The sequence below is a fragment of the Macaca mulatta genome, chromosome 14 (assembly GCF_049350105.2).
Source record: "Macaca mulatta isolate MMU2019108-1 chromosome 14, T2T-MMU8v2.0, whole genome shotgun sequence".
Lineage (NCBI taxonomy): Eukaryota > Metazoa > Chordata > Mammalia > Primates > Cercopithecidae > Macaca > Macaca mulatta.
This window is the reverse complement of record NC_133419.1, coordinates 134,527,963-134,543,743: the sequence shown is the minus strand read 5'-3', so window position 1 is coordinate 134,543,743 and position 15,781 is coordinate 134,527,963. Positions and strand designations below refer to the sequence as shown.

The window sequence follows — 15,781 nt, the reverse complement described above, 5'->3', positions numbered from 1 at the left end:
AGGCTGGGGACAGAGCTCTGGAGCTGCAGAGGCTTTGGCTAGGCCGGGGGCCACAGTGTGCGGGAATGGAAGGAAGGCCCTCGGGGCGGTGTAGTGGGGCTGGGAGCGCAGGCAGAGGCTCACAGCGGCCCAGTGGGCCAAGGCGTGGGGGCTGGATGGCATCCTGGGCACAAAGGACAACCAGGAAAGGGTAAGCAGAGGAGACTGTGACCAGGCCTGGTCTTGAAGCGCGCACTCTAACTAGTCTAGAGAAACGACAGATGGACTCCCCGAGGCTGGGCTGTGGCTTTTCCTTCTTTGTAACTGTCACGGGAGGTCACCCACTGAGAGGAAGGTGGGAGCCGCTCAATCCGCGTCTGTTAAATCAGCGCAGGTACAACCCTCGTCCCTTCCCACGATGTGTATGCCGTGGCGGGACAGGCTAACCCCACGAGAACTCCCTGGGAGGCCTCCATCAGCAACGCGCACAGCCTTCTCAGCTCCGTCTTCACAGGGCCAAGGCAGGAACGTCGTCTCCCGCTGATTCCGTCACCCCTCGCCCTGCCACTCATCTCCGTGACGTGCTCCACAAGCGGAGGTGAACACGCGGCTCCCCTCCTCCCTCCGCACCCCAAAGGCTCCCCACATGGCCTGGAACCTGCCGAGGACCCAGGTGGAAACCTGCGCTCTTCTTGTCAAAGCTGTTTTCTCGGAACACCAGTTACCCAGGCGAGGGCGGTCATGGCAGGAGCAGCTGTAAAACCCGCCCGTCTGAAATGTCTTACCTGTACTTTATGAAGCTGATTGAAGGTATTCCGCTGAACTTTTTGCAAGTTGATGGCGGCCAACACTGCACAAATGAGAGAGGCCCGACTGAGGTGGCGCCAAGCACCTTCAGGAAAGGGAAGGAACAGGAACCCGCCCCCGCCCCCGCCCAGACGCACGCGGGAGGGAAGGAACCCGCCCCCCGTCCCCCCGCCCAGACGCACGCGGGAGGGAAGGAACCCGCCCCCCGCCCCCGCCCAGACGCACGCGGGAGGGAAGGAACCCGCCCCCCGCCCCCCCCGCCCCATGCACGCGGGAGGGAAGGAACCCGCCCCCCGCCCCCCCGCCCAGACGCACGCGGGAGGGAAGGAACCCGCCCCCGCCCAGACGCACGCGGGAGGGAAGGAACCCGCCCCCCGCCCCCCGCCCAGACGCACGCGGGAGGGAAGGAACCCGCCCCCCGTCCCCCCGCCCAGACGCACGCGGGAGGGAAGGAACCCGCCCCCCGCCCCCGCCCAGACGCACGCGGGAGGGAAGGAACCCGCCCCCCGCCCCCCCCGCCCCATGCACGCGGGAGGGAAGGAACCCGCCCCCCGCCCCCCCGCCCAGACGCACGCGGGAGGGAAGGAACCCGCCCCCGCCCAGACGCACGCGGGAGGGAAGGAACCCGCCCCCCGCCCCCCGCCCAGACGCACGCGGGAGGGAAGGAACCCGCCCCCCGCCCAGACGCACGCGGGAGGGAAGGAACCCGCCTCCCGCCCCCCGCCCAGACGCACGCGGGAGGGAAGGAACCCGTCCCCCGCCCCCGCCCAGACGCACGCGGGAGGGAAGGAACCCGCCCCCCGCCCCCCGCCCAGACGCACGCGGGAGGGAAGGAACCCGCCCCCCGCCCAGACGCACGCGGGAGGGAAGGAACCCGCCCCCGCCCAGACGCACGCAGGAGGAGCGCAGGCTCAGCAGTGGGGATGGCGAGAGGCTGCCCGGATCGCACTCTGCCACGTCCAAAGGGCTGCCATGGCCATCGCCACATCCCTGACACTTGCACGGACACTCATTGTTAACATTAGCTACCCTCTGTGCAGGGAAGTGAGCCAGGCCAAGGCTCCCTGACATGATTAGACCGGAAACGGAACGCGGCTTCCTGGCCCCAAGCTCAGCACGTGTTCCAGTGTACCACGCTCCAGTGGAAAAGCCGCTGCTAAGGAGGCAGAAGGGCAGCCGCCGGCAGCAGCCCGCCCCACCGGCCTGCTCACACCCGGGCGTGTCCCTCACTATTGCCATCTGATGAGTCCGTCCTGAATCTTCCTGCCACTTAATTCTCTAGGATCTCCTAAGTGTCCACACGGAGCCTTGGGCGGTAGGATCCCAGGAACGGGACAGGGTCTAGGCGTGGTTCCTGACACAACACCCATCTTCTGGTTCTCCCTGTGGTTTCCCACGTTAGTGGAGACGGCCCTGATCCCAAGCCAGGCCCTGTACTAATGCAGATTCCTTACCACAGAAAAACTATGGGAGATGGAAAGGCATCCTGAGGACAGAGGAGCTCCAGTGCTGCTGTGATTAAAGACAGCAGGAGCAAGGCCAAGAGACCGGGCTGGTGAGCGGCCCTGAACCTTGACCTTGAGTCCTGGACACGGGAAAAGGAGGCATCAAGATGCACTTGTTTTTCTCTGGGGTGTGTTCAAGATTTACACGGGCTAGCTGAAAGCCTTGTTCTCCTGTGAACTAACTCTAAATGTGTACCTCCTTTGGTGTGGCCACTCAGCACATTTTTCTCACCATCGGAGGTCAAGAGAAGCTCCACAATCCCTCTTCTCAGCAGAGCCTGTTGAGAAAATTAACCAAAATGAACCCAATTCCCTCATTCCATTGCGAAAAAAGAAATACATACAGCTCCCCATACTCATGGGTTCTGCATCCATGAATTCTGCAATCACAGTCAGAAATGTTTTTACTTTTTTAATTTTAAATTTTTTTTTTAGAGACAGGGTTGTTGCAGGAAGTCAGGGACCCGGAACGGAGGGACCGGCTGAAGCCACGGCAGAAGAACATAAATTGTGAAGATTTCATGAACATTTATTAGTTCCCCAAATTAATACTTTTATAATTTCTTACGCCTGTCTTTACTGCAATCTCTGAACATAAATTGTGAAGATTTCATGGACACTTATCACTTCCCCAGTCAACACCCTTGTGATTTCCTATGCCTGTCTTTACTTTAATCTCGTAATCCCATCATCTTTGTAAGCTGAAGAAGATGTATGTCGCCTCAGGACCCTGTGGTGATTGTGTTAACTGCACAAATTGTTTGTAGAGCATGTTTGTTTGAACAATATGAAATCTGGGCACCTTGAAAAAAGGACAGGATAACAGCAATGTTCAGGGAACAAGGGAGATGGCCTTGGACTCTGACTGCCGGTGAACTGGATGGAACAGAGCCATATTTCTCTTCTTTCAAAAGCAAATAGGAGAAATATCGCTGAATTCTTTTTCTCAGCAAGGAACATCTCCGAGAAAGAGAATGCGCCCCTGAGGGTAGGCGTATGAATGGCCCACGTGGAGCTGGGCATCTTTTACCGTCGAAGCCAAAGGGATGAAATAAGCCCCGGTCTCCTGTAGCGCTCCCAGGCTGATTAGGATGAGGAAATTCCCACCTAATAAATTTTGGTCAGACAGGTTGTCTGCTCTCAAACCCTGTCTCCTGGTAAGATGTTATCAATGACAATGGGTGCCTGAAACTTCATTAGCAATTTTAATTTCACCCCATCCTGTGGTCCTGTGATCTCGCCCTGCCTCCACTTGCTTTGTGATATTTTATTACCTTGTGAAGCATGTGATCTCTGTGACCCACACCCTATTCGTATACTCCCTCCCCTTTTGAAAATCACTAATAAAAACTTGCTGGTTTTACCGCTCAGGGAGCATCACGGAAATTCCGACATGTGATGTCTTCCCCAGACACCCAGCTTTTAAATTTCTCTCTTTTGTACTCTTTCCCTTTATTTCTCAGACCAGCCAACGCTTAGGGAAATAGAAAATAACCCACGTTGAATATCGGGAGTGGGGTTTCCCCCAATACAGGATCTTGCTGTGTTTCTCCAGGCTGGAGTGCAGTGGCATGATGATAGCTCACTATAACCTCAAACTCCTGGATTCAAGCCATCTTACCACCTCAGTCTCTTTGAGTAGCTAGGACTACAGACACACGCCACCATATCCAGCTAATTTTTTTTCTTTTATAGAAACAGGGTCTCACTATGTTGCCCAGCCTGGTCTGAAACTCCTGGCCTGAAGTGAGCCTCCTGCCTTGGACTCCCAAAGTACTCAAATTACAGGTGTGAGCCTCCACACCTGGCCAAAAATATATTCCTTAGTTGCATCTGTACTGAACATGTACAGGCATTTTTCCAATCATTATTTCCTAAAGAGTAATATATAGCAACTATTTATGTAGCATTTACATTGTATTGGGTATTAGAAGTAATCTAGAGATAAGTTAAAGTATATGGGAGAGGCCAGGCACAGTGGCTCATGCCAGCAGTTTGGGAGGTTGAGGCAGGCAGATCACTTGAGGTCAAGAGTTTAAGACTAGCTTGGCCAATATGGTGAAACCCTGTCTCTAATTAGCCAGGTGTGGTGGTGCATACCTGTAATTCCAGCTACTTGGGAGGCTGAGTCACAAGAATTGCTTGAAACCAGAGGCGGAGGTTGCAATGAGCCGAGATCATACCAGCCTAGGTGACAGAGTAAAACTGTCCCAGAAAAAAAAAAAAAAAAAAAAGCATATGGGAGGATGTGCATAGGTTGCATGGAAACACCACACCATTTTATGTCAAGGACTTGAACACCGACCGATTTCGTGTCCATGGGGGCCCTGGAATCAATCTTCCATGGATGCCAAGGGACGACTACATGAGGAAATTGGAAACTAAACAGAGCATGGTTCAGTTGGGTGAGATGTGAGCTAGACAAGGGTTTGAATTCAGAGTCTGACCTTCTGCAACTTAGTAAATTGGGGGAAATCACTGTCTGTCTCAGCCTGGTGATTTTTGTGGGGAATGACCCTAAAATCGGTCGAGTGTGGGTTCTGACACCCCATAACCAAAGCCTCCAGGAACAATGGGCTGAGTTTACCAGGAAATGCCCTGGAAGAGGATCTAAGTCACTGAAAGAAGGAAGACGACTAGGGAATCACTCTGTGCTGGAAGGGGAGAGGCTGCAGCTGTGGGGTCCTGAGAACCATCAGGGACTTCACCAAGCTCAGGTGCTGCCCAACACTGTCAAGGGGTACAAGGAAGCTTGCCATGGCTGCAGGGATGGGGAGATCTCATCCGAAAAACCATGGTTACGAGGCCAGATAGCCAGGGCCCGGCTGTGCGTCTCCTGCATTCATTGAGCCACATCTGGGCCTGGGATTGGAGTTGAATGGTAATTTTTTTTCTTTTTTTTTTCTTTTTTTTTTTTGAGACGAGTCTCACTCTGTCGCCCAGGCTGGAGTCCAGTGGCACAAACTCGGCTCACTGCAAACTCCATCTCACAGGTTCAAGTGATTTTCCCGCCTCAGCTTCCCGAGTAGCTGGGATTACAGGCATGCACCACAACGCCCAGCTAAATTTTGCATTTTTAGTAGAGACAGGGTTTTGCCACATTGGCCAGGCTGGTCTCAAACTCCTGACCTCAGGTGATCCGCCCACAGCAGCCTCCCAAAGTACTGGATTGTATGCGTGAGCCAAGGAGCCCAGCCAGTAAATTTTAAAATCAAGAACAAACAATGCAGGCTGAATACAACTGATTCAGGGCAGCCATGCAGCCCCTGGGAAAAGTTAGGGAGGGAAATTACTCTCTGACCTTGTCCAACTCCAGAAGCCACAGCTGCAGGGCGAGAGCCAGCATGTGGATGAAGTCCAGCCCCACCCTCCTCCCCACTTTCCCCAGCTGGGGACCCCTCCTCTTCCCCTCCCAGCCTCCAGACAGGTCTCCGTGCAGGCACTGCTGCAGAGGCAAGGGTGGAGTCAGGACGGCTCAGGCCCACCGTGCAGCCCTGCACCCTGCTTGGCAGCCCAAGGAGGGGTTCAGTTGAGACTGAACTCTCATCAGCTTCCTGAATGTGGGAAGTCAGGGGCCAGCAGCGGCTGAGCCACCAGGAAGGACAGCAGGCAGAACTGCAGTTATTCCCTGGCCTGAGGCGTCCCTCCATGAAGAAGCAAGGGGGACAGAAGAGATGACGTTTGTCTTACAGGCCAGAAAGCTTCAAGCTGAGAGTCACATCACTAAATTCTTGAAGCGTTATTTACAGTGGAGGAAGATTCACCAACCCCAGCTTTAATGAGAACCGTGGGTCACAGAGATAGGAAGCAGAAAGGAATAGCCCTTTAACGCCACGTTCTGTCTTCTAATAAAGTTATTTAAGTACATAGTGATTGTCCTGACTGCTGTGCATTCACAGAGAAAATGAACTTGATCTACAGTTGAACCTTGAACACCACAGGTTTGAACTGTGCGGATCCACTTATACTCGGAATTTTTTCAATACAAGTTAACTCCCCTGCCTCCCCTGCCACCTCCTCCACCTCTTCTGCCACCCCTGAGTCAGCAAAACCAACTCCTCCTCCTCCACTTCTTCTGCCACCCCTGAGTCAGCAAAACCAACTCCTCCTCCTCCACCTCTTCTGCCACCCCTGAGTCAGCAAAACCAACTCCTCCTCCTCCACCTCTTCCTCCGCCTCAGCCTGCTTAACATGAAGATGAGGATAAAGACCTTTACCATGATCCACTTCTGCTTAATGAGAAGTCAATATATTTTCTGTTACTTATTATTTCTTTAGTAACATTTTCTTTTCTGAAGCTTACTTTATTGTAAGAATACAGTATATAATAGATATACAAAACCTGCATTAATCAACTGTTTATTATCGGTAAGGCTTCCAGTCAACAGTAGGCTATTAGTGACTACATTTTGAGGGAGTCAAAAGTTATATGCAACCTTTCAGCCACGCAGTGGGCCAGCACCCCTCAGCACCTCGTGTGCACAGGCCAGTATTCTCAGAATGCACAGTGCCCAGCCCAATCACCCATGCATCCAGGAATCAGAAAAGCACACCAGAAAAGAGACAGATGGAGGAAGGAGGCATGTAAACATGGGGCCAAACCAAGGCCCTCTTACCTTGTGGAGATACGGCATGTAGGTTTTATCCTTATTGAATGAGCCATATTCATTCTCCACTTGCACCGCGATGACAGGGCCTCCCTGGCGGTACTGAGAGACAAGCAGAGGAGGGTTAAAGAGTGAGGCTATTTGGGGCAAAAGCCTGGAGTCTCTGGGCTTGCTGCTAAAGGCTGCACAGCTGGTGTGGCAGGCTCTGATCCACGGCCCCCGCGGTCTGCGCGCTCTGCTCCAGCACTGGAGTTAGTCTGCTGGGTCACTTGGCTGCTGTGGGAGCCACCATCCCCAGTGCGTTGCAGACACGTAACTGCCACAGTTTTCCCTGTTTCTCACACTAGCTACTTAAACTTGAGCCCTCAAACCTACAAATGCATCTGCTTCCCCGCCAATCCCATCCATATTCCCACCTCCCTCCTGCCTTAGGGTTATGCCACCACTTTTATGTGGGTCCCACGACCTTCCACTGCCCGATCAGGAAAATGCATGTAAGAAAGATGCAGAAGATAATTTGGCTTTACCTGGAGAGGAATCACTCTGGGAATCAGGTGGTCAAAATACTTCTCAACTGCTTCAGTGAAGCCCTTGTTGGTTGTCCTCAACAGTAACCGGGGGTCTTGCAGGAGCCAGCTGGGGGAGAGAGGGGCAGGCTCAGGGTCTGAGACAGGATGGGAGAGGGAAGGAGGAGAGGGCTCAGAGCTGCCCCAGCTCGCCCAGCACGTCTGCCCAGCTGCCTCACACCCGTGGTCCTGGAGCACTCAGGGGTCCTGGAAAGATCTGTGCCTCGTGAGACTTTCAGACCATTCTCATTGATTTTTGGGATTTGAAAGCAAACACCCGCCTCCACCTCCAGAGCACTTCGCAACTTCAGAAGTGCCTTCAGCTCCGTTTGGTGTGACTGAGGGTCCGGCCTGTCAAGTCTCTTACAGTCATGTCTTAAAGAGCTTTTCCGGCCGGCGCGGCGGCTCAAGCCTGTAACCCCAGCACTGTGGGAGGCCGAGACGGGCGGATCACGAGGTCGGGAGATCGAGACCATCCTGGCTAACACCGTGAAACCCCGTCTCTACTGAAAAATACAAAAAAAAAACCTAGCCGGGCGAGGTGGCGGCGCCTGTGGTCCCAGCTACTGGGGAGACTGAGGCAGGAGAATGGCGTAAACCTGGGAGGCGGAGCTTGCAGTGAGCTGAGATCCGGTCACTGCACTCCAGCCTGGGCCACAGCGCAAGACTCCGTCTCAAAAAAAAAAAAAAAAAAAAAAATTAGCCGGGTGTAGTGGCAGGCGCCTGTAATCCCAGCTACTCAGGAGGCTGAGGCAGGAGAATCGCTGGAACCCGGCAGGTGGAGGTTGCAGTGAGTCGAGATCGCGCCACTGAACTCCAGCCTGGGTGACAAGAGCAAGACTCCATCTCAAAAAAAAAAAATTCTTGGGGACAGAAAAGTTTCCTTAGGCACACTGTCACATTTCCACTAAGAGCTAAGGCTTCAGGCTCAGGGCAGGAGCCTACGTGCCAATGACACTCTGCCTTCTCCAGGTCACTGGGGAAGTGCCAGGCAGGCCTCCAGTCAAGCTATGCCGGGAGTCACTGATTCCCAAAAACTCCACTCCCCTCAGCTCAGGCTTTCTCTGCCCCTAGAGAAAACAAAGGCCTCATCTGACCCTGAGGTGCAGAGGTGCTCACCGGAGGCAGAGCCCCAGATTCCCCAGGAAGCCCTGCCCACCACAGGGGTAGCAGACAGCAGTCTTGGAGACTCACCCTGACCCTCAGCAGTCTGGGCTGGGGGCCAGAATCACAGAGGCGAGAACAAGGCAAAGAAAAGCAAGAGGGAAGGGAGGGGAGCTGAGGGTGGTCTCACTGCATGGAAAGGCAGCCCTCCCCTCACAAAATAAGCGAAAGATCAGAAGTTTTCAAAACAAGCCCAGAGTCGTCAGAATCTTCCCTTGCAGGCCTTAAAGCTTCCGGTCCCTTTCTTCCCAGGGCATTTTGAGAAGGACAGAGGGGGCCACAGCCCCTCCTGTGTGGGGAAAGAAGAGTGGGAGCCTCTTGTGACCACCTCTCCCCGCGCACACCCTCTTGACCGCAGTACCGCAGGCTTCACAGACAACGCAGGCGCGGTGCGTGGCTTGGGGCGGCACACCCCTCATCAGCTCCGTCAATAAAGTTACTTTCCTTGTTACTAGATTGAAATTCACGAAAGCAAATACTTCGTTAGAACCACAACTCTGGGATGGCAGCCCCGCTTACCTGGGCAAGCCCCCGAGGTCCATCTCACTGCAGATGTAGGGGCCTGGACGCAGAATCACCCACAGCCCGATCTCCGCAGCCATCAGGACGAAGGCCCTAGGGAGGTCCACATCGTCAGCGCCTCCCACGACAGCCCAGGATGAGGCCGGGTGGGGGCCACACACGTCACAGGGTGGAGCTGCCCAGTGGGGTGAAGGGACAGCTCGGCCCCACCCGCAAAGAGCGGGGACTCCCACACTAAGTCGGTGGCCTGAGCTGCTCCCAGCCTCAGAGCCTCTGCACAGCCCCATTGGGGGCCTGAGGAGGAAGGGTGACAGCCAGGGCACAGAGGTCTTAACAGTGAACCTGACCCAACAGCCTTGCTAGCCTAGAGGAGCCGCCCTGCCCCAGCCCAGGCAGCTGGACCCCATGCAGAGTCGGGCGGCTCCCGGGTCTTCTGCCCCTCTGGGCTGCAGTGGAGAAGTGGGCCCCAAAGGCTGCAGGCCCAGCAGGTCATGACTGGGGAGCATCTAGGTCCCGGGTGCAGGTCCTCTCGCAGTCCTAGAACAGGACTCCAGACCCAGGTCCCTCCCAGCCACCTCTCTGCCCCTGCCCCTGGCCAGGTCACAGAAGCAGCAACACCACGTACTCCAGGTCCAGGTTCCCAGAGAAGTCAAATTTGCCTCTTTCTGGCTCATGCAGGTTCCACGGAACATAGCTAGAAGAGGTGAAAGGGAAGTATGATGAGTATCTTCTTATTTCTTCCTCCAAATTGTTAGGTCTGCCCCAAATCCAGGCCAAAACCATGCATAGCTCTATTTTGAAATAAGTTGAAGTTTCCAATGGAAATTAAACCTCTGTTACGCTAACTATGACTAGCTTTAATAGTTTCTTGCTCTATTATCCAATTGTGGTTCAAGGTGCCAATTATCCTGTGATGCTAGATTTCTTGGGATTTATATATAAATTCTTCCACTCACTGCCCTATTGTAACACCCATTAAAAGTATAAACTAAAGAAGAGAACAAAAACAAAAATGTCTACATCTGCCTTACACCGTATTGCTATGAGTTAGTCAAAATAAGAACAAATGAGGAGTTTCTGTGAAGATAGTGGAGACACAGTAAATCTAGTAAGGGTACTACCTTTAGACCTTAGCAAGAAGGGCCCCCACAGGATTGGCTATGAGTAAAAATTTTATTAGGTGTACTAGGCATAGTTCGCTAGGCAACTGTCTTTTTTTGTGCCACTGGCAACATGTTTGAGTGTTATCCCCCTTAACATCGTGTTTCCTCTAAGCCCTGTGGTTTTTATTACGCAGTTTTATGCAGCGCAGAGATTTGTGACGATACATTGTAGAAGTAACTGTATGAACCACCAAGAAGACATACTACTCATGGCCTTCTATGAGCTCAACAGCAGAGCTTGTTGTATGTCGTCAGTTACAAGGTAGCTTGTTGTAAGTAAAGGAGAAGCTGACTGAATTAGAGAGGACATGGATACATCAGTTACCATCACAGCGAAAAGATTTAAAGTACCCCTCTGAGAAACAAAGAAAATAAGCAGGAAAAAAAAAACTTGTAAGGATATAGATTTGAACTGCATAATTAACAGGCTGCATTTAATAAATAAGGAGAACCCAGTAGCCAACAGATGGAGCATTTACATTCCCTTAAAAAGTGCATCTGAGGCCGGGCGCGGTGGCTCAAGCCTGTAATCCCAGCACTTTGGGAGGCCGAGGCGGGTGGATCACGAGGTCAGGAGATCGAGACTATCCTGGCTAACATGGTGAAACCCCGTGTCTACTAAAAATACAAAAAAACTAGCCGGGCGTGGTGGCGGGCACCTGTAGTCTCAGCTACTTGGGAGGCTGAGGCGGGAGAATGGCGTGAACCCGGGAGGCAGAGCTTGCAGTGAGCCGAGATCACGCCACTGCACTCCAGCCTGGGAGACACAGCGAGACTCCGTCTCAAAAAAAAAAAAAAAAAAAGTGCATCTGTAGAACTAAGTATGAAAAAAGAATGTAAAATTTAAAAGACCAAAATTTAAAATGCATGAAACAGTTGTAAACATTTGCATGAAACAGTTGCAGGTACTATGTCACAAAGTAAATCTCAGCAAATTCCAAAAATCTGTATCACATAGTCCATGATCCCAAGACAAATGCAAATAAATTTAAAAATCACAGTTAAAAATAGTAAAAATTAAAATAAATAAAACAGAAAGCATATTCCCAAATAGCTAATGGAAACAACATCAAAACTTAGGAAATATTGGAAAATAAATGACATTCAAAGCACTGTATAGCAAAATATGTAGGCTATGTAACCAAAGCAACACTCAAAGAAACATTCGTATCTTTGAATGAATATATTAGAAAACACAAAAGACTGGAAGTAAAAGAAGCTAAATATTAACTCAGGGAAAAAGAAGGAGGAGGAGGAAACCGAGGAGGACAGAGAAGAGAAGGTACTAAATTTAATAAAGTAGAAAAGGAAATTACATTTAACTCAGAAACTGTGACATAGAAATCCGAAATATACAGAGTATTAACAAAGCTACAAGCTAGCTATTTGAAAAGACTAAATAGAAATAGATAAGATTAAGAAAAAAACAAAAAACAGCCAAAATACACAATGCGATGTATGTAACTTCCAAGTGAATACAGGAAAGAAAGGAAAAATTTCTTAAGTCCCAGTGGGTTCAAAAGAAGAAAGAAGGCCAGGCACGGTGGCTCAACACCTGTAATCCCAGCACTTTGGGAGGCTGAGGCAGGAGGATCACCTGAGGTCAGGAGTTTGAGACCAGCCTGACCAATAGGGTGAAACCCCATCTCTACTAAAAATACAAAAATTAGCCAGGCATGGTGGTGCGCACCGTAATCCCAGCAACTCAGGAGGCTGAGGCAGGAGAATCACTTGAACCTGGGAGGTGGAGGTTGCAGTGAGCAGAGATTGCACCACTGCACTGCAGCGGGGATGACAGAGTGAGACTCCATTAGAAGAAAGAAAAGAAAAGACAAGAGAGGAAGGAAGGGAGGGAGGGAGGGAGGGAGGGAGGGAGGGAGGGAGGGAGGAAGGAAGGAAGGAAGGAAGGAAGGAAGGAAGGAAGGAAGGAAGGAAGGAAGGAAGGAAGGGAGAAAGCAGGATGTATTCAAGAAGAAATAGAGGACGTGAGTTAATAACCATTCAAAGAGCTATGTTGTCCCAAAATCCTTCACCTCACAAACCACAAAAGGTAGTAGTAACAGAGTTTACAGGTGAATCTTAAAAAACTTTCAGGATAAAGATAATTCTTGTGCAAAATATTTTCAATAACTAAGAAAAGAAGATTTACTCACTTTATGAGCTTATTATAAGATTGATTCAAAACTGGACAAGAATACTAACAAAATAAAATTTTAAATGAGTTTTGCTTATAACATAAACACATTTGAAATAAAACACTAGCAAATAAAGTCTAGCAATCTGTGTGTATGTAATGTGTGCATCTCTCAGAGCCAAGCAGAGTTTGTACCAGAACCATATGGCTGCTTGACTATCAGAAAAATTGTCGATGTAATTCAGCAATTCAAAAGAAGGGTGAAGAAAAACCACATTGTCCCCTCAACAGATGCAGTAGCAGCTCTCAACAAAACTCACGATTATTTCTGATTAAATTCTTTGCATTTTAAATGAACCAGTTGTCAATTTACTGCCTCTCAGCTTCAAATTCACCCTTCAATACCAGCTCTGCAATAAGGCACAGGGCCCTCTAAGCATCTTCTCCTCTACAGTGAGTGTGATGGTAAGCTTGCCACAAGATGGTGGAGGCAGGCCCTCAGGAGGACGGGGCCTCTGATTCTGGAGCAGTTTTGCATTCCTATGGTCATACAGGGTGGCTGGTCAGTTGTATACAGGTATGAGGACAACCATGGTGTTTCCTTTTAAAGGGTGAATTGCTTGAGTCCAGGAGTTTGAGACCAGTCCAGGCAACAAGGCGAAACTCCATCTCTACAAACAATTCAAAAAACTAGCCTGGTGTGGTGGCATGCACCTGTGGCCCCAGCTATTCAGGAGGCTGAGGCAGGAGCATCACCTGAGCCAGAGAAGTAGAAGCTGCCATGAGCTGAGATCGGGCCACTGCACTCCAGCCCAAGCAACAAACAGAGCGAGACCCTGTCTCAAAAAAAAAAAAAAAAAAAAAAAAGCATGTATCTGTAAGTACATATTTACCCGTAAGTGTGCCTTAAGCTTCTGTCATTAAACTGAGTGCTCCCAAGGGCTCCTGGTGTTCCTTCACTAGAGGGACAGATTCCTGAGGAAATAACCTTCTCCCTTGAGATTCTCCCACGAACCCCTATCCAAGTTTTTGATCACAGAGCAAGCTCAGCATGAGACGTTAAGTGACAACTGGACGCTTAAGCATAAAACGTATGTGCTGGAAACGACTGTGCGGAAGGGCAAGTCCTCACGCTGGGCCCCCAAAATCGGAGGCTCTTGCTACCCTGCGCTTGTCGGGGAACAAGATCCCGGAGGTGAGGGCAGCACTCACGTGGTGACAGTATTGAAGCCACAGGCCCTCAGCTTCAGCAGACGGTCCCTCCAGTACTCCCTGGGCACCCGGAAATAGTGGATGGAGCCCCCGCAGATGAGGAACCTGTGGCCCTCCAGCGTGAAGTGCGGCTTACCCCGACCTGTGCTCGCAGTTCCGAGTCCCACAGATCGATTCTTCAGCTCCAGAGGGGTCAGATGAGACCAGTTAAACCTGGAGGGCGCGGGCGAGGGAAAGAAAGTGGAAAGGGAGAGAGAACTCGGGAGAGGGCTCGGAGGGACGGCTGAAACCCTAGCGAAAAACAGAAGTTCTTGTTAGTAGGACGTGTTCTGTGCACAATCGCGATATGATTATCTCCAAGAAAGGTGAGGTCGCTCCCCTCCCGCCCCGGGAATGCGGCTCTCAGGCAAACCTGGGCTGGGGCGGATGCGCTGTTCCAAGCCTGAGGCTCTCTTCCTGCTTAAACCGAGGAGCAAAAGCTGGTAAGATAAACGGCAGGAAGAAGACGCCCACCATTCTCTTCCAGGAGAGGCACGGGCTGGAAGGAGAAAGGAGAACAGTGACAAGGGGAAGGTGCTGGCCCCACCAAGCGCCGAGGGCCGCGAACCTGTGCCGGGGGCGCTTTAGGGGCCGGAGCCAGGGAGCGGGCCCGCGACACAGGCGGCTCTTCTGGGCGGGCCCAGGGCCAGGAGAGCGCAGCATGGAGGCCGGGGACAGACGTTCAGTCCTAGACCCTAGAGACGGGGCTGGGCACTGCGGGTGGGTGTCTGGGAGAGGTGGAGGCGGGCGCACTCCACCACCAGGTTCAGGAAGGACACGGTGTCCAGCCGCTGGAGCCCCCGGCCTGCGTCCCCAGCCCTGATTTTCTGGCATCTGGTGAACAGCCCCTCCGCAGGGTGGGGGTAGCAAGGGGGTCTGCAGAGGAAAGCTGCGGAGAGCGGGCTTAATGACGCGGCTTGGCGCGGCGCACGCCTGGGGCGCCTGGCTGGCCACAGAACCCGGGGAGGGCGGGAGGCTCCGAGGCACGCGCTGGGTGGTGGGTAGCCCGGGAGGGCGCGCTGGGCCGCCGCCGGGGCAGCGGGGATCCGTCACCTGAGGAGGGGCGGGGACTTCATCGCGGCGAAGCCGAGGAGCGGAGGGTCCCTTGCGGCCGCCGCCCCTCTCCGCTGCCCCCGACGCCGCGCTCGGGCCGGGACTCGAACCCGGTTCCGCGGGGCCGGCTCAGGTCTGCGCGCTGCGCGTGTAGCCGAAGCAGAAATCCGTTCGCAGGCGCGGACGGCGGATCCGGGTCCCAGGAATGCGCGTCGGGCTCCGCACCGCGAGGACAGCCGAGCTGCGCCTGCGCTCCAGGTGTCCCCGCAGGTGGTTCGGGCGCCGACGCCTCTCCGCCCTCGGAGGGAACGCGGGAGGGCCCTTGGGTTAACGCCCCGACCTTGGGCTTCCTGACCTGGGTGCACAGCCAGCTGGCACAGAAAGGCCGGCGTGTGGGAGAGAGGCGGAGAGAGCCCAGCGCTGGGCAGGGCCGGCAGCCTCCGTGCTGCGCGCACGACTGGAAACGACCTGCAGATCCTAAAACAAGGATTCCACAGACGGCCACGAAGTACAGGGGAGAGTCCCTGGAGAATTCTAGTTTCCCCACACTGCTACCTCGTGGTAAACGAGTGAGAATTAGAGCGCAGAGCTTTGGGAAGGCGGTTCCCTCGGCGGGAGCGCCTGAGCACAGCTTCACGCAGGTGCAAGCGCTGAGGATGCTTTGGTGACAAAGTAGCGAGACCTGCAGGAGGCAGGCCCGGGGGGCTGTGGACGCAACGGGGAGCTGCTCAGACCCTTCCAGAAAACAGGGGGGACTATGCAACGGTTTCCAGCAGAAACTAAGCCAGGCGTTCGTTTTACGGAGATTACTGGCTGCAGGGTGGAGGCTAGATGGGAACAGACCTCCTCTCATGGTGGTTAGTAACGCTGCCCAAGAGGAGGGCACGGGTCCGGGAAGACTTGGGAGGTTAAACCAGCAGCTCCGAATAACTGAGCTCAGGAGGTCGGTGATACTGGCAGGTCTCTGAGCCAAAGCTAAGCCATCATATCCCCTGTGACCTGCACGTACACATCCAGATGGCGGGTTCCT

The 15,781-nt window shown here is 52.9% G+C and overlaps 1 protein-coding gene across 8 annotated transcripts in view; it reads right to left on the bottom strand.

Moving 5' to 3' along the window:
• Positions 1 to 15,421, bottom strand: part of GLB1L3 (galactosidase beta 1 like 3) — a 41,272-nt gene extending 25,851 nt beyond the window's left edge. For 2 of the 8 annotated variants that reach the window (XM_077964735.1, XM_077964736.1), the window contains exons 1-9: positions 14,752 to 15,421; positions 14,072 to 14,197; positions 13,660 to 13,872; positions 9,776 to 9,844; positions 9,148 to 9,243; positions 7,426 to 7,534; positions 6,908 to 7,000; positions 2,524 to 2,569; positions 765 to 829 (exon numbers count right to left, since the gene is read on the bottom strand). In XM_077964735.1, coding sequence (XP_077820861.1) covers positions 765 to 829; positions 2,524 to 2,569; positions 6,908 to 7,000; positions 7,426 to 7,534; positions 9,148 to 9,243; positions 9,776 to 9,844; positions 13,660 to 13,872; positions 14,072 to 14,197; positions 14,752 to 14,774 — 840 coding nt within the window. In that variant the 5' untranslated portion in view covers positions 14,775 to 15,421. Of the gene's footprint in view, positions 1 to 764; positions 830 to 2,487; positions 2,570 to 6,907; positions 7,001 to 7,425; positions 7,535 to 9,147; positions 9,244 to 9,775; positions 9,845 to 13,659; positions 13,951 to 14,071; positions 14,198 to 14,751 lie in introns of all 8 variants that reach the window. The other 6 variants (XM_015116189.3, XM_028834189.2, XM_028834188.2 and 3 more) reach the window with 4 other exon arrangements.
• Between the last annotated feature and the right edge of the window lie 360 nt (positions 15,422 to 15,781).